This window comes from Exophiala aquamarina (assembly GCF_000709125.1).
Source record: "Exophiala aquamarina CBS 119918 chromosome Unknown aczIA-supercont1.22, whole genome shotgun sequence".
Lineage (NCBI taxonomy): Eukaryota > Fungi > Ascomycota > Eurotiomycetes > Chaetothyriales > Herpotrichiellaceae > Exophiala > Exophiala aquamarina.
The window spans coordinates 268,959-286,219 of record NW_013550566.1 but is presented as its reverse complement, the minus strand read 5'-3'; the positions used below and the strand labels follow the sequence as shown (position 1 = coordinate 286,219).

At 52.2% G+C, this 17,261-nt stretch overlaps 6 protein-coding genes across 6 annotated transcripts; 3 read left to right on the top strand and 3 right to left on the bottom strand.

Moving 5' to 3' along the window:
* Nucleotides 1-135: 135 nt before the first annotated feature.
* On the bottom strand, nt 136-1,119 carry A1O9_12327 (uncharacterized protein; the record flags this gene model as incomplete). The annotated part of the gene is made up of 2 exons (XM_013398828.1): nt 136-918; nt 1,000-1,119. 2 exons carry the CDS (start codon nt 1,117-1,119, stop codon nt 136-138), a joined length of 903 nt encoding a protein of 300 aa, XP_013254282.1.
* A 944-nt stretch (nt 1,120-2,063) lies between these two features.
* Nucleotides 2,064-3,176, top strand: A1O9_12326 (uncharacterized protein; the record flags this gene model as incomplete). Its single annotated transcript, XM_013398827.1, has 5 exons — nt 2,064-2,103; nt 2,190-2,260; nt 2,332-2,354; nt 2,409-2,467; nt 2,554-3,176. The coding sequence occupies 5 exons, from the start codon at nt 2,064-2,066 to the stop codon at nt 3,174-3,176; spliced, it is 816 nt and encodes a 271-aa protein (XP_013254281.1).
* A 3,898-nt stretch (nt 3,177-7,074) lies between these two features.
* A1O9_12325 (uncharacterized protein) lies at nt 7,075-9,069 on the top strand (the record flags this gene model as incomplete). The annotated part of the gene is made up of 2 exons (XM_013398826.1): nt 7,075-7,556; nt 7,635-9,069. 2 exons carry the CDS (start codon nt 7,075-7,077, stop codon nt 9,067-9,069), a joined length of 1,917 nt encoding a protein of 638 aa, XP_013254280.1.
* Nucleotides 9,070-9,860: 791 nt separating this feature from the next.
* A1O9_12324 (uncharacterized protein) lies at nt 9,861-10,588 on the top strand (the record flags this gene model as incomplete). The annotated part of the gene is made up of 2 exons (XM_013398825.1): nt 9,861-10,151; nt 10,277-10,588. The coding sequence occupies 2 exons, from the start codon at nt 9,861-9,863 to the stop codon at nt 10,586-10,588; spliced, it is 603 nt and encodes a 200-aa protein (XP_013254279.1).
* A 569-nt stretch (nt 10,589-11,157) lies between these two features.
* Nucleotides 11,158-13,163, bottom strand: A1O9_12323 (uncharacterized protein; the record flags this gene model as incomplete). Its single annotated transcript, XM_013398824.1, has 4 exons — nt 11,158-12,398; nt 12,458-12,802; nt 12,866-12,983; nt 13,065-13,163. Coding segments are annotated over 4 exons (1,803 nt in total), but the record flags the coding sequence as incomplete, so codon positions are not given.
* Nucleotides 13,164-14,066: 903 nt separating this feature from the next.
* Nucleotides 14,067-16,166, bottom strand: A1O9_12322 (uncharacterized protein; the record flags this gene model as incomplete). Its single annotated transcript, XM_013398823.1, has 3 exons — nt 14,067-15,188; nt 15,238-15,626; nt 15,677-16,166. 3 exons carry the CDS (start codon nt 16,164-16,166, stop codon nt 14,067-14,069), a joined length of 2,001 nt encoding a protein of 666 aa, XP_013254277.1.
* Between the last annotated feature and the right edge of the window lie 1,095 nt (nt 16,167-17,261).

Genomic DNA, 17,261 nt, shown 5'->3' with positions numbered 1-17,261 from the left:
TTTAATTCATCCGTTGCCGGAATTCGAACCATTTCTTGTTCAATGAAATGAAATGCTACCCCTTCCCATGACCCAGGACTCCATCGCCAGAAGATCAGCGCATTTGTGTTATGGACAATCGAGAAAAGGGCCGACCTACTTCACAATCAAGCTGGCACTGGGCACTAGCTTCAGGTCCTTTAATGTCTCTCCAAAGAACTCCTGGTTGAACACTTTCCTGGGAAAATTCTGGGTGAAGCTCTCCACGTCTCTCCCTGTCTCATCTCCCACTGCCGCTGCCACTTCAAACAAGGTTGTCTCTACCGGGAATGTCTTCACGATGTTGCCGCCTTCCGTCTGCAGCCGCAGCCTGGTCTCTTTGTACTCCGACGCGGGTTTGGATGCCGATGCAGCTGGCGCCGCAGCCACCGTGGCTGGCGGGACTGCTGGCGGGGCTACTCCTGCTCTCTCGGCCTTCTCACGTTCAGCTTTGAGTCGTCGTTCTTCCTTGTCCGCCGCAATCTTAGCTTGGATTCGCTTCTTGGCCTCGATGTCGGCTTGCTTCTCTGCCCTCTTCTTCTCTGCCTCCTTGATCTGTTCCTTGACCTTGAGCTGTTCTTTCATGTCCTCAGTCTCCTTGGTCTTCTTCCGGTTAATTTGTTCATTCCGCTTCTGATCGACCTTGTCTTGGTCTGTTTGTACTTGCCGCTTGGCAGCCAGCTTGTCGCGTAGCTCGGCGAGTTTCGCCTGCTTTTCTTCCTCGGTCAGAGGGGCAATCTCTTCGACGGACTCTGCAAAGTCGGTGTGGCCAGATTTGGAGGCATGGAATTCCGCTTGGGCGGTTCCTCGAAACTTCTTGCCACACTCGTTGCAGACCAGGCTTTTGGCCTGTGCTTCGGCTTCGGCAGCTTTGGCTGCAGTCTGGGCTTGGTCTTCGGCCTTTATATCGTCAATGGATTTGTCGGCATTGGCATCGAGCCAGTCGATGGCGTCTGTCACTGCTCAACTCGGTCAGCAAACCTTTGAGCGCTGGCTGTTGGAGAGGAGTGACTTGCAGCCTCCGGACTTCGCGAGAGCTAGTTCGCTTCGCGCTTTGTCAAACCCCATCATGAGCAGTTGGTCGAGATCTGAAGGTGCCATCCTGGCTGTAGGCACTTGTCTAGTGGGAAGGCAGCGGTAGTCCTAGTGGTGTCAGACGGAAGAGGAGGTTTTCCAAAGAGGGGGAGAGAAGGTTCTATTTTAGAGAGAAGAGAAGGATCTATGACGAGGGGACTGGGTGAAGCGAGAGAGAAAAATGACCAAGTCGAAGGGGCGATTGTGAAGTTGAGGGCGAGGGCGAGGTCGGCGTTTGGGGTTTGGTATGGCAACTGTACATAAACGTACACTGACCGCGGGACACTTTCTCGGAGTTGAGTTGCAGTTGGCGTCATTGCCTGCATTTCCTGCCAAGGCTTTGTGGGCGAGAAGGCACTTGCCAGGCACCGATGACTAACAGCTTAGCTACGGCGGAGCATTGTATTCGGCAGCGCATTCTGTACGGAGGAACACTAGTAGCCCGCCACACCGTTCAAGGTGCCTCCACTGCCACCACTGCCACCACTGCCTCCAGGCGCGAAGGGGCCCCTCGAGCACTCGCCCAGGCCCCCTCTCCCCTAATCTCCCTCCCCCGAACTCCAAGGCAGCTAGTTAAACCCAGGTAATAATCATCTGAATAATCAGAAGGACATACTCTGTCACCCACGCTGTGCCAGGCTCCTGGATGGTCGGTTTGCCTGCTGGGATCTGATTGATCGATTAAGTGATGATTATTGTGGCGGAGGGGCCCGTGGGTGCCAGACTGCCCATGCCCAGTGCCGGTGCTTCTGCTCGGGTGCGGCACTGCTGAACAATCCCAAGCGGACACTTCAACTTCAAAGTCCAAGTTGTCTCAACTCACCCACTCCCACCTCCAGTACCATCAATTACCCAACATCGCCGCCACTGACTACTTTTCACAACCTCACGCTGTTCCCGCCATCGCCCTCTCCGTTCGCTGCTCCTGTTCAGTTTTCCATCAACACCCATCCCAACTCACGGCCATCGCCATGTCCGTTGAACTCATTCCAGCCGAATTGGGCTTCAGACGTCAGTACTTCGTTCCCGCACCTCTACCACCACTGGCTCCCGCCGCCATAGTCACCCCTGCGCAGAGGATACTGACACTTGTATAGGCCCCTTTGATCGCGAGGTCACCGAGACTCTCAAACTCGCCAATCCCAACTCTGCCCCGGTCGCTTTCAAGGTAAACATCTCCCACTCCCCCGCTGAATTGCACACCAACCAGACCCAACCACTAACCAACTTGTCGAACAGGTCAAGACCACGGCTCCTAAACAGTATGCTCCCATCAATCCCTCATCCCACTTCGTGCACCGCTGACTGTTCCAAAGATACTGTGTGCGACCGAATTCTGGCATCATCCAACCCAATGACTCTGTTGAGGTTCAAGGTCAGTCTTCCGCTGTCCTGGCCATTGATTGCTCAATACAAACCACGAACTACCAGTCACCACCTTCAGCTGCTGACCAGTCTCAGTTCTCCTGCAAGCGATGAAAGAAGAGCCTCCTCTCGACGCCAAATGCCGCGACAAGTTCCTCGTCCAGTCTGTCCTCACGTCTTCCGACCAGGATCCCAACGTGACGACTCTCTGGCAAACCGTTGAGAAGACTGCCAAACAATCCATTCAAGAGCGCAAGATCCGCGTCAACTTCCTGCCTGCGACCGCCGCCACTCCCAACGGTGTTTCTTCCTCCCACGATGAACAGCCACCAGCATACTCCTCCCCTTCCCCACAGTTCGGTTCTCCAGCTGCTGCCGCTTCTACCCCTGGCAGAGGATCTTCCAGCGCCGCTGAGTCCGCCAAATCTGCTGTCGCCAGTTCTTCCGAGGCCACTGGCCTGACCACCGCCGCCGCCGCCGTCTCCAATGCTTTGCCTGTCTCCAATGAGGAACTCAAGGAACAACTGGCAGCTGCAAAGGCCCAGATCCAAAAACTCAGCAACCAGGTGCAAGACCCGCAATTCCGCCAACGAAAAGCCGCCGAGGCAAATGAGAAGGTCCAGACTATCGTGCAACAGAGCAACGAATCCGGAGTGCCTCTACAGATTGTCGCTGGCTTATGCCTGCTCAGCTTCCTCATAGCTTATCTCTTTTTCTGATCGCCATGGCGCACTCGACCCTGCCTCCAGTTCGACCTTTTCGGATTGGCGAGCTTGGATATCGGCAGCTAGACCGCTTTAGCAAGCCTCAACCGGAGAAATACAGTGGCTCGGAATCGCTCACCTCACCAGCGGCGGTCTGTAATCGGGGAGGGGATCCTCCAACCTTTCTACATATCAGCACTGTTGCCAACTACATCTCAACAGTGGGTGTGTCTACAATTGGCCAGTAATGTCTCCCTCAAGATGGTTGTGTGAACTCTAGAGAAGAACGGGTGGAAAACATTTCATGAAAAAGGGGTGCTTTTCTGAGTCTTGCTGTCTGTGTGTGTTTGTGTGTCTGTTGGTTTTTCGTGTGGCTGGAAGCTTTTCTTCTCCATGTAAGCGTAGAGCAACCAAACAAACAAGTCCCCGAAGATGAATGTTCAGTCTACAGAGTAGGGAATGAAACAGATGTGATGTAGTAAGAACACAGCAGGTTCCAGTACAAGTTTACCTCGGGTCAGAGAGGCGTTTGCTTCGGCCAGAAAACATCCGTGAACAAAAACGCTCTCCCTACTTTTCATACTATCACTGTTAATAACAAAGCCTCCTATAGGCACGCACGACCACGTGGTCCAGTCGCATTGTCCGCAGTGATGAGATCCGGACAGCACCGTCCATAGGTCATACTGATTGTTCGAAGCGTTCACCGAAGATATCGTCAAGCAACCATCCATCTCGACCTAGATCAGGCCAGTGACAAGTCCCAAGGTATACAAGTCCATATACCACAATCATAGATGGTGGACACACAAGAAGAACCCTTATTTGCCTAGGCACTCCATTCCCACAGTCGGCCAACTAGTCGAGGAACGATCCTTGAGGAAGTTGGGCCGAATGACCTGAGGTGGAGGTGGCATCCCGGGAAACGAACAAATTTATTCCATCACCATGTAAACTTGCAAATGTAAACATGGCTATATGTAAAACAATAGGGAAAACTCATCCTTTCGATATGTGAACTATGTACATGAGTCATGGACAGCCAATTGTCTAGGTGTCTTCTTATCCTTGATATTAGAAAAGCTCTAGATTCGTTCTCTGCCATGCTATTTCGCGTGTCTGCCTAAAAAGCCCGAACAGGAGGCCAGTTCCTCAGGATCGTCTTCCCATGAACGATGGCTGGTCCTGCTCTCTACATCGATCGATCCTGAGCTACTATCACTGCCTACCTAGTCCTTGCTGCTCCAGATTTCAATGGTCCACAGTTGAGAGCCAGGCAGACCAACTCTGTAGCTGGCACGACAATAACAATGGAGATGTTGATGTAGCCACACTGCTCTATCAGATTGACAACCTACATGGACGCCTGCATCCAGACGTCCTTCCACTCATGGATATCTGGGCCAAAGAAGGGAAACTTATTTAGAACTACCAACAGCGCATCCCACTGCCTTACCTCCGGGAACCTCCGCTTCAGGTTTGTGAGCAATGCCACGCCCTCGGGCGGCACTTCCGGACCAGTCGTCCGCCAATGCTTGAAGATCTTGACACCGTGGAAGATGAGGAAGTCACGCTCGGCGGGGTTTCGAGGGTGGTATCGTCGCACGGTGTCTGTTGCCTCGGCGCGTAAGGTGATGAATACGGCTGAGGTGTAGACGAGGTGCCGGTAGTATAGGCTTGCCATGTGGAGGTATATTCCGATGCAGCTGCAGCGCTCGAGAGATGCGGAGTGGGGATCGAGGCGTTCGAGTATGTGCCACAGTTGGGTGTAGGAGGAATGCATGTCGAAGAAATCCGAGTCGAATGGCGAGCCAGAGTTGACTTGGGCCAGCCACTGTAGGAGAGCGGCCCACCAGTTGATCATCTCGAGGCTCATTCCATTGGGCTGGAGCGCTAGGTCTCGCAGGCCTGCTGGAAGGGAGCATATCGTCTGCATCACTTGGTCAGGATATGGTGCGGTCGGGTAATAAAGCCGTTCCAGAAGATGGCTAGGATCTTCGCTGCCAGGAGAAGGAGGAGGAGACTTGGTAGCCTCTGTGACGAAGAAATCAACCCTAGCTCGTTATTATCAATCCGATTACGAATTGGTGATTTTCTTGACTTACTTAGGTTTGATTGACGTGCAATACTCGTCCAGGCGACCGGTCATCATTTGTGAGAGCGCTTCAAGGCCTCGCCGATGCATAGCGAGAGCTGTCCTGTCGCCTAGCAGCGCCTTTGTGTTTTTTGGTCAGAAAAGTTGCAGCAACAAGGAGCATGGGGTTTCGTGCTTCTTACATCTGTTTGCATCGCACATAGCATGATGACGTAAGTTTCATCATTGTGCATGCCTTGGACGAGCCTCTGCCGAAGGATAGGTATAGCTTTTGTTTGATGGAAGCGTGCCGCGGACAACGGGTACTGCTTGGGAAATTCACCATGCAGCCAGCTTAGAAGCATCCCTAGCACCGCATGGTAGATGTCCTTGAAATCGAGGATCGAGAAAAAGGATATTGCATAGGGGCTGCCGGCATCTAGCATGAAATATGCTGGAATCGTGAAAGAGGCATTTGCCGCGAACCCTGTTGGAATTTTAGTCAGGAGTACGGTCGACAAAACTGAACTAGGATGTCGGGTTGCGATAAGCACCCAGCTTACATTGATTCAGTGAGGGTCTGATATGTAGGCTTGCAGGAACCTGGTTTGATAATAGCTTGAGCTCTGCTATCGCTTGTTGAAAGGCTGTGTGAGGCTGCCGGCATCCACGATCTAGCTGAGTAGACCGTCTGTTCCAGGATGGCGCTGGCCCAGGCCTCCAACTCAACATGCCTGAAATCATGGGATCACGTTTCCTTCGGGTTACCAGCGCAGGTCTCTTGTCTTGTGCAGCGTTCGATACCCCGTTGGAGTGACAGGCGCCAGTGGCCGCACCGTCCAGGATAACTCCATGTTCTGCGTCCATTCTGTGTCAGGGCTCGGCGGAAATGCTAGAGAATGCAACGATGATCCCAATCACTCGACGTTGCAGGAAAGCCTCGTTCTCGTCGCTAGACCCTAAGTGTTGTGCATCGCCGACAAGAAAGCTCTTGTTGGAAAGATGCTTTGGCAGTCTTCTGCGCATATTTAGCTGACAGCTGAAGCATTGTAGGCTGTTCAAGTGAACGAGAAAGGCATCCCATGGGAAGTCCTGGAGGGAACGTGGAAATTCCATCTCTTGTGGGGCCAGTTGATGGACCACATGCACACCAAGCCTTGGGCGGTTTGGCTGTCCCGGTTCTGGCCAATGGTGTCGGGATATTGCTCAGGTCCAAAAGCCACAGAAAAGCTGAAGATCGCGAGCATGGTAGCTCCCTGTCTCGGAAACCCATGTTTTTGTGCCGCTGCGCAAAGGCTAACGGCATCATATACTATGGGGAAAGGAGCCTGAGTCATACAGATGTTTGAACTCTTGCTGGGTGTCTTGAGATGGTGTCGCACATTAATAATCATCTGTTCTCATCGAGCGCCTCCAAGAATCTCAACATTCATCATGAGCCGATATCCTGGACCATGATTGAGATACGCGAGATCAATCGTTCTGTCCATGGCGTTTGCATGACATCTCGGTGTTATCTAACATTGACATAAACGTTGACTTGCTGGCTATCTCCAGCGTGACAACAATAGCGCATGCGGGAGTACTTTCTGATTACAGCATGGAGAGGGGCAGGCTATCTTTTTACCGAGCCTGTCATGTGTAAGCTGACTCTGAGAAGTACCTACCTAGGTAGTCATAACGCTCGGCATATGCTCGAATTTGTCACTGACTAAGCGGATGCCAACCAAGCATAAAAGTCAATATGCTCTGGCTCTCTGTCCTTCATATGAGGGCGCCTGTCTTTTTGTGGAGAAACTCGTCCATTATCGCCCGTTCCTTTCTGAATCCTCTATCAACATGACAGCTGCACTGCAAGGTTGGCATCCTGGCGAAGTAGCGGTGCAGCAGAAATATGGCTTCTCAGATGCGGTCAGCGAGCACTGGAGATTGACGGAGAACTTCATGCGCGAACAGCACCGAATCTTCCATACCTTAAATCTTCCCTTTATCCCAGTCACCACGGTCGATGGCCTCGGACGGCCTTGGGGATCGATAGTTGCCGGAGCCACTGGCGAAATCGGTTTCGTGACCAGTCCCGACACTAAAACACTGGTAGTAGACACTCAGCTGTGGCCTGGAGACCCTCTCCTAGACACGATCCGAAGATGGATCAATTCCAAATCTCGAGATGGACTGGCACTAGAAAACTTCCTCACTGCAGGTTTGGGAATTGAGTTTCCCACGAGAAGGCGAAACAAATTTGCCGGGCGCATCAGAGGCGTAGTACCTCGCTCAGACCTGCAATTTCAGTTGGACTTGGAGATTCAGGAGGCTCTGGGGTATGTTTTGCACGCCTGGAACCTGGATTCAAGGTGCAATTGAGGCTGACCATCATGATCGTTGGTGATCCGGAATAGAAACTGCCCTAAATACATCAATATTCGCCGATTCATTCCGTGCCAGAACAGAAGGCCCTCGATTGTATTTCACAGATCGAACATGGAGGCTGGAGAGCGCTTGCCTCCCAGGGTGGTGGAACTCATCACCGATGCCGACACCGTGTTTATTGCCTCCATATACGAATCCGAGTCGTCCACTGCAAAAAGATATCCTTCACACGCTGGGATGAATGCTCGCAGCGGACTACCGGGGTTCACCCGCGTCCGACCTTCAGATGGCCGAACTGTAGTTCTCCCGGACTACTCTGGAAACCGATTCCTGATGAGCTTAGGCAACGTCGAGTCTGCTGGTTTAGTAGGATTGACGATCGTGTCCTTCACAACTGGCGAAGTGCTGTACCTTACCGGTCAAGCGCAAGTTCTTGTCGGAGATCCTGCGTTCAAGATCATGACGCGACAGCCCTCAATAACTTTGATGGAAACTACAGGATTTACCCTCGTGCGTGATGCATTGCCGGTTCGCCAGGAGCCAGGGACCGAGGTTGAGCGGAGCCCTTACAGCCCAAAAGTCAAATACCTTTGTGAGGAAGAAGCAGGACTTGCAGGTACGTCTGGCGGATACAAAGTCCAACTTGTCAGTGCCTTGCAGTATGCAGACGACATTGCTACACTGAGATTTAAAGTTCTTCCCAAGAACGGTTCGACAGGTCTCATCATCCAGCCCGGACAGGCTATCGTGCTTGACTTTATGGATTGGATCGGTCCTCCAGTGTATCGACACATGGCAGATGGCAAGCCGGAATCGCTCAACGATGATCGGGTTCGAACGTGGACTGTCTCCAGTGCGCATGAAAATCAAAGCACAACTTGGTTTGAGTTGACAATGCGTGAGATGAACAATGGGGCGGTGACGGGTAGACTCTTTCAGCTTTTGAGAAGCAAATCGCGTCAAGGCGCAGCGCAAGCCTTGAATAGCGGCATTATTGCTGAAGTTGTCGGTATAACCGGGGGATTTTGTGTAGGTCAGGAGCCAGCCCGCATGCTCTGGGTTGCTGGAGGGATTGGCTTGACACCTTTTCTGGCCATGTTTAAGGCCCTAGTAGACCGGAAAGATGGTGCAGAACAGACAGATGTAGTCCTTGCTCTGGCCTCCAGGGAACCGGACATCGCTTTGAAACTCCTCATCAGGTCGCTCGCCGGCTTACCACCAAATGTGCATGTCCAGATTGATTTGTTTTCCAGTCAGGAAGATAAGTCATCTCGAGACATGGAAGATATAGGGGTCCAGGTGGTGACTCACAAAGGCCGGATTCAGTCCGGATATTGGGCAGGAGTGGCGGATGGAAGAAATGCTTTGATCTGCGGTCCTGGAGGCTTCGGAGATGCAGCGCAAGCAGGTCTGATAGACGCAGGAGTTCCTGCCAACAGAATACGGAGGGAAGGGTTCTATTGATATCATCAGGGAGCAAGCGAATTCGGCCATGTGCAGGTAATTCAAGGGCTCGGTAGTCTACACACGCTGTCCGAGTTGACAACTCGAAGTCGCGTACCAGGTGGTTGGGTGAGCGAACTGATGGTACCTAGACTACAATCAAGGGCTTCTAGAGAGACGTGGCTCTCATGTGAGCAACAAGTGAGGCCTCAAATAGCTCAAGTGACACTATTGATTTAGTAGGATGTAAATATATTGTTTGTGTACGAGGTACTCCCTGCCTAGGTATGTACCCCTTAGTAATAATTAGAGAGTTGGTACTGTTTATGAGGCCGCTTTACCGACTAGGACGCGTCTTGACAGACGGCTAGCGTGTTTTGGCTCCCCTCACAAAAGCGCCGATGAGATATTTCTTAATTAGTAAGTACCAGGATGTGCTACACGTGATCTGCAGCTTGTCGCACGTTTCATAGCATCGGAGCTGCCAAGACTTCCAACAATGTCGTCTGTTCTCCATTTCTCAACAGCTGCACAGCCCAGTGTCCCTCCTTTCAACTCGACAACCTGCCTACCCCGACCCCAAATACTTGCTGCTACTAGTATAGCACGAGGCTTGTGAAGCGGTGGTCCTGAATCTACCTGATCCTACTCGACTGCGGTCCTGCGCTTCTCTCTGCACGAGGAATTGGCAGAGCTGAGCCTGAAGCCAGTTCTTCAGCCTTCCCTCACCCACAAATCTCTGCTGCTTCGATACTTACCTTCGCCCGGTCTCACCAGAGGTTCCTCCCTCCTCTCCTACAAACCATTGCACGATGTCCACCGAAATGGAAATCGATGCTCCCGCCGCAGCAGAGGCATCGCAAAACGGAGCCTCCTCGATTACCGACACCGACAAGCAAGTTGCATCCGGCGGGGGGACGACGGGAAGCGAGGCGCGTACCACGCAGTCTGCCGTCGCCGTACGCAGTATCGAAGGCTGGATCGTGATCGCGACCAATATCCACGAAGAGGCTACAGAGGAAGACATCACGGACCTGTTTGCCGAGTACGGCGAGATCAAGAACCTGCACCTCAATTTGGACCGGCGGACGGGGTATGTCAAGGTGAGTAAAGACAACAAGCCCAGACCCCTGGTACTACGCGGCCAGGGAGGGGAAGATGTTACATAACAAGCCTGTGAGCCCAATCGGAAAGGAAGCTGACAAGATCATTTTGTCTACATGTTCAGGGCTACGTTCTCATCGAGTACCCCACCCAGGTCGAAGCCTCCGCGACCATCAAAGCGCTGAACGGGTCCAAACTCCTTGATCAGACTATCTCAGTCGATTACGCTTTTGTGCGCCCGCCAGTAGCCAAAGGCGACAGCAAAGCTGGCCGTGGAGGCAAAGCGAGTGAGCGGAGGGGTGGTGGTCGGGCAGCGACAGCTAGAAGTCGCAGCCGCAGCAAGTCCAAGAGCCGTAGCCGCAGTCGCGATAGAGAGAGAAGGAGGGATAGGGATGTGGATAGGGATAGGGATGATGACACGATGGACAGGGATTGAAGCTGCATTACTCGCATCTGCAGAGCGCGGAGCCAATCCCGCTTTGAATTTCACACCAATATGGAATTGCCCGGGTACTGAATCATACCTGTCATGGCCCAGAGGCACAAGAAAGCCGTGGTTTCAGCCAGGCTGACTCTCACCTAACGTGATTGCCGATCGCCTGTCGGCTACATAGTGACCCCTTGAACAGGTATGTGATGCCGCCAGGGCCGCCGTCTGCTCATTGACATTCGCTGATTCATCTGCACAGGGTATTTGTGTCCAGAATCAGTGGCAGTCTCCCGCCTCGTCCAGCTGACCATTCTCACCACCCCGTCGTCGATTACTCTAGCACAAAAACAGGTGCCCTTCCGCCAATTTCTCGCTCGTCCTTCGGCAAGGTTGACCTCCGGCCAGGTGACACGATCGACTTGATGACCAATGCAGACGTGCTCTCGACATCCTTGGTTGACAAAGCTCCAAGTGCACATGACATTCGATGGTCGCTTCACAGGCTTCACACCACACTGCTCGTCATGCAATGAAGCGGCCTCTGCGGCAATCTATGACTGGTTTGAAAGATGGTTGATTGTATCCGCAACTATGAGGTCCTTCACATCATGCATCCCCAGAACCTTGAATGGACATTTCATTCTGCCACAGCTGGTCAGATTGCCCACATTCGGGCAGTGATGACCCGCGTAGCAATTGTGCTTTCGACAATCAGGGCCAGCGGCACACGGAATTCCTCGAGCCTTGATCCGAAGCGCCAGATAGACTCCATCATCTACAGGCTCATGATCGTACAGACAGCGGGGATTGTCGCAACTTCCATGGAGGTGAAAATCGTTGCACAGTTTCTGCTGCTGAGTACGAATACTGAAATTTTGTGTATCTCTTGGAGAGGGCTTTGGGATATTCAAGTCAATGCGTTGGTTGGACTTGTTCACTGCCACAGGCGACCAAATGGGACGGGCTGTTGGGTTGGGTTCGTCAACTTCGACCATTTGCCGCCTGAAAGACGCAGCTGTCAATCTGCTCGCAGGTGGCATTTCGTTCGAGGTTTTTGAGGAAGTCATTGATTGATTCTTTTGATGAGACGCCCCCGGCTTAGGTTCTTCACCTGGGATTAATTCATCCCAAGAACCATGGAAATGAGCTGGCGTCCTCCTAAGCGTGCCCGAGCCGTTGCTTGAGATCTCGGGCCTCCTCCAAGAGTTATTAGAGGGCCCAGTGTACCTGCCTCTCGCTCCAGGGCTCCCTCTTCCGTTCGTGTTTGGTCGCTGGAAGGAGGGTGGATGCGTATCAACCTCTTCACCCCAGTCTCCCAAGATTGGCTGAGGCGTATAACCGTGCTCACTAAACTTGGTTTCCCAGGTCTGCTCCATGGCATTGTTGGAACTTGACGAAGAATGTGTTGTTGGCGCGACTTTGACAACCTCCTGAGCTTGGAAATCCCCATTGGTTTCCGTTACATCATGCCGCTGGTGCGAGCTATCAGGTATATGAAGATCGACCAATGGTGTGAGGGCCGATGCTCCCGAGGGGTAACGATGAGCAGAGACAGGCTGCCGTTCGACGTGAGAATTATTCTCTTTAGCACCGCCATTAGTAGATGGAGGGATACTGCAGAGAGTTGAGAACTCCACGGTGTGATAGGAAAGATCGACTCCAGCAAAGCCTTGATCTGGGCGAACTAGAGAAGTCTTGCCTTTCGTGTAAGGGTCGTCATTGTACATCTGCAAAGTCTTATAGTATGCAGAATCGGGACCAAGGGCTAGAAAGATGTGCCGACAGTGGCAGTTCTCAACGTAGAGTTCGTAGAATTCTGTAGATGTGGTCAGCCGAAGGAGTGTTCACATGGCCAGGGGAAACAAAAGTACAGACTTTCAACCTTCATGGCCGCGGCCTGAGGATCCATACTACAGTCACTGATGGTGAAATAAGGCTGAGCTTTGCACAACTCCTGACAGAAGTCGAGTAGAGAGCTCGGATCAGGTAAGGCGCCGGCACTTTGCAGGTCTTGGGATAGTCGGTCAATATCAGAGAAAACGTGCACAATTGGGATGGTGTTCTCGAGCAAGTCATGCTTGTGCTGGTCCCGGGCAAATTGTCGGACTTGGTCGAGGAATGGTGGGACAGCATCTTTGACCCCAGCGGCGCCAGCGCGCAAAAAGGTATCTTTGAAGAAATGGTTGTTTCCGTCAACGAGGATAAGAAGGTGCTGGGCGCCTTGCTAGGAGCAGATTAATCCATGGAGGATCGAGAGGACGGGAGGACGGGAGGGAAATCAACGCACGATTTTGCTCTCCACAAGGGTCGCGCGATCTTGCCAGCGACGACGCCCGTCGGCTTCAAAGTCCTTGTCGAGTTTGAGGTTCTTCAGTTCCAGATCCTTTTCCGCAATGGCTTGCTCTTTGTCAGCGAGAAGGCGAAGGAGGTCCTGGGTTCACGGAATGTCAGTTTATTGCTGGAAAAAGTCCGTGAAGCTTACTTTGGTGAATTTGTCGCTGGAAGCACGCTCAGCTTCCCATGTGTTTTTGCGAGACTCATGCTGCCGTACGAGAGCCTTGAGCTCGGCCGAGCATTCTGGCCCCAGGTCTAGGTCTAGCTTGTCTTCAGGCATGAGGATCAACGTGTGCGGTCACTTTGCTGCGGGAAACGGGGAAGACTAGGAATGGATGGGGCAGCCCAGGCAGACAGAGAACGAGAGAAGAGGGACGGAAATGTGAACGAAGGCGAAGGAGAACTGCTGGGTGAGTTGTCTTCGATTTTGGTGGTCGTGGGATGTGCGGTGGTCAGTGAAGACGAAGATAATTAAATTGTTATTTGTTTGTAGACTGGTGAATAGCCTGGCCACCCACCGGTCTAACCCTTGTATAGTAGTTTGTGGGTGGCTCTTTCCCGTGCTGCTTGATACACACTGGAGCCTGCTTCACAAAGACAGCAACTGCGACTGCGACTGCGACTGCGACTGCGACTGCGACTGCGACTGTGACTGCACCTTCCCTTCCTCACCCAGCTTGAGGATCTCGTCTGCGAGTGCTAGTGCTCGCTCCCTGCGCCCTGTTGGAGAAGGAAGGAGCAAACCCCAATCGAGCCCCCCCACCCACCACGTGACCTGCATAAGTTCTTAGTCTCGGAATAAAGAATAGGGAGGAGCTATTGATTATCAAGAACGAGTGTAAGACGGAGTATGGATTTTGGTCTCTAGCTTTAATCTACACCAGGTAGATGGATACCTGGGTGATCCCTGCGGATAAATGATAATGGTTCTGATTCTCAATGAGACTTCGGACTGCAAATCCCTTCCTCTTATCTTCCTGCCTGTGATAATCTGTCCCACAAATATCGGATTGACTGTGTGTCGATAACAACCAATGCTACTGTCTGCCCATGATTTCCAGAACCCCGGCCACGCGCCTTTTGTCCCCGGGTGTGCTATTGTAACAGGAAAGGTCATAATGTCGTTGAGTGAAACAATGTATGCTTATGCTCATTTCTCATACGGACTCGAGTCCGGAAACAACCCTTGGTACAGCTCCGTCATGGCTTGCTTCACATCGGCCAGTTCCAGCGGGTCACTCGTCGACACGTCGTCGTTCAGGCACAGTTGTCCTGCGAGTTCCTTCTTGGACCGAACAAAGCGATTGACCAGGGTGCTGTCGACCTGCTCGGCATCCGTCACCATGACGAACAACGCATCTGGGTTGCTGACCGTGTACCGATAACGCATCACTGCCTTGACCACCATTTCACGCTGTTCCTTCTGGGTATCTGCTCGAGGCAACAACGGTGACAGCCCCTTTGGCGTCTTGTTCAAAACGAGCTTGAGCAGGCAATCTCCACATTTGGGTTCCTGCCTCGCCAGTCGGTCGAAAACATTCGACGTTGCAAAAACAGGACTCTTGGTGCGCGCGTCCGTGGACGAAATCGAGAACCCAGGTGCGAGACACTCATTGACGTCGAATTCAATACAGTCGATGTTTTGTATTGCTTGCGGTCCATCTAGGGAGGTCCACAGAATGTCCGTGTTGACTTTCGGAGGCTCTAGCCCGGCTTTCTGGAGGAGTTGGGACACGTGGTAGTAGTTGCGTTTGCGGTAGGTCGTTCTGCCCTCGTTTTGCATGCCCGCCTCGAGGTCTTGCATGATGGTTTGCCTCTCCTCCCATGACAAATTGCCATCCCCGTCCACATCGCTTCGCAGCATGATGTAGCTCCACAACAGAGCTTCTCGATGTCGTTCTATGAGATAGTGGAATGTCACGTACCATGAATATAACTGGAAGCCGGGCTCTCCACGGAATCTTTTACATGCGCTTTGAAGCTCCGGCCCGGGGAAAGATGAAATCGCTTCACGCATGATGCTGCGGGACAAGGCATGTCCAAAATGGCCCTGCCCTTTCCGCTTCCGGATTCCAAACCTGCGATTCAGCAACCACGAGGTATAGATCAAAAATGGCTTCTCGCCAAACCGCCGTGCATCTACGTCCGTTGGCGGGGTTGTTGCACTGTACGAGTTGGTCTTGAACCCCATGACCGACCCAAACAGAGGCGAGTGGATGTCGGACGCAGCATGCGGCTTTCCAAGGAGCATGTCATCAGAAAGTGCATACAACTACATTGAAGGTCAGCCTTGATTTTGTATCACGAAATGGAAGACAAACATAGTCGGTGTCCGAAGGTGTGTTGAACAGTTGGTTCTCAATGGTCAGTGAGTTGAAGGTTGGTAGACAAGCGTGCTTCTCGCGATCGAAGAACTCTTCCTGTGCCAACACCTGAACAACTTCTTGGGTGTGGTCGTCATCATTCAACCAGCTTGGTATTTGTTTGCCCTCTTCGGTTCCTTCCACCGAATTCACCACAATCTGGATCTTATTGCGGAACTTGGACGCGTGTTGTTCAACGCTACGAAGGGAATACCGCAACTCGTCCCAGTCTCGATAACGATTGATTCCATGTGAGCGGATCCAATGGCCTTCCTCGTCGTTGAGCACAGAGTTCAACTCGTAAGGATACTTAGTCTTCTGGAATTCTTCCTGAGACCCATTCACCCCTTGCTTGGTTAGTCGTGAATCCTCCATCGCCTAAACAGCAGAGACTTACAGAGATACACGAAATCAACCTTGATCTCATCCAATTTTCCCCATTTATTGGCGTCATACGTGGCATGGGAGACCCAGTGGTCCTCCCATCCTTGGAGAACGTCATCTTTGATTGCGTCTTCAAACGGTATATGGATGACCTCTGGTAAACTGTCTGCCTTCTCCTCCAAAGTCAGGTGGTCGATCGGCTCGGCTTCGATGATCTTCTCTTTAGCTGGTTGATCCGGTGAGGAAATCAATGCTGCTTTCTCGGTCTCTGGATCCAAGTTTGCTTGTACTTCAACAGGCCCCTTTGGCAAGCTCTCTCCTGCCGACTCTGCGAAATGTGGCTCGTCGCGGGGTTCGTCTATAGGGTCGCCAGGTATCAAGAGGATTTCTGGTCCAGAGGGTAAATTCGGATCGGGCTTCCCTCGTGGCGCTGGTATCTTGCCATCGCCTTGCTGGAGAACACGATCCTCGTCTTGAGTCTGGACCTGAGTATCCTCAAGCATCTTGTCAAGGGCCTCATCGGAGAATTTATCCCCAATTTCATATCTACCGTTGGGTTCGGGTTCATGCCTGTGCATTCGTTCAACGGCCATCCCATCTTGTTCGCTGATCGACCTGCGATCCTGTATCGAAGGGAACTCCGGCCTGTCGTCATCATACCGGTGCCTGTTAGGCGAGAGGGACGTGGATTGGGAGTGGTGCCAGACGGCAAGGCATAGGATGCATGCGAAGACGAAGAAGATTGGTCGCCGTGACCGCTGTACAAATCTAGGATTCCGCCAACTCTGAGAGTTTTTGCGTTCCCACCGCCTGCTTCCTGGAGGAATAGACACCATCATTCTTTACACTTCCTTCGACCGGCCTGCCGTGCCCACCATATCAGGTCTGAAATTGCTTATCAAACCCTCTCTTGAACTGACGAGCAATTTGGATCAGCAGCCCGCAAAAAGGAACATGAAAACAATGGGTAGTAAATTGAAGAATTCTCAGCGACGTGGAATGAAGAGTAGCACTGACAGCAGGAGAAATTGGAAAAGAGGGTTCGAGTGTTGGGGGGAATTTGGGTGTGTTATCGAGGAACGACAGTTTGGACACCAATTTAGACGTGCCGTGGATGACATTCGGAGGAACAGATGCGACAAAATTAAGAAATGCAGCGAAAGATTGGGCGGATGCAAAAAGATCAGGAGCACCGTCTCTGGTGTCTACCTGTAATGAAACATGAATGTCAAAGTGGCACCATAGTACCGAGAGCTCGTACTGCGTAGTCGGTATGTAGAACAGGGACGGGGGGGGGGGGGTCTCCCTCAGTTCCTTGGGATATGCAAAGTCAGAGTCACCATCGGAAGAGCTCTAGCTACCCTCAAAGAGGGAATCAGGCATGTGCCACTTCCCAAGGCGTTCGCTGAAGGCTTCCTAGATTCTTGACTGCTCGGTCTAGGACTGGATTACAGGTCCATGTCCCATCGCAGGCGACAAGCCATGGGTGGAGCAGATCAAATCGATGGATTTTAAGCGGCTAGTGGGATTGTGTATCCGTCATGAGTACTAGTATGAGTTCTGCCGCCAAGTCCTTTCCTTGGTCTAGATTATGGGGC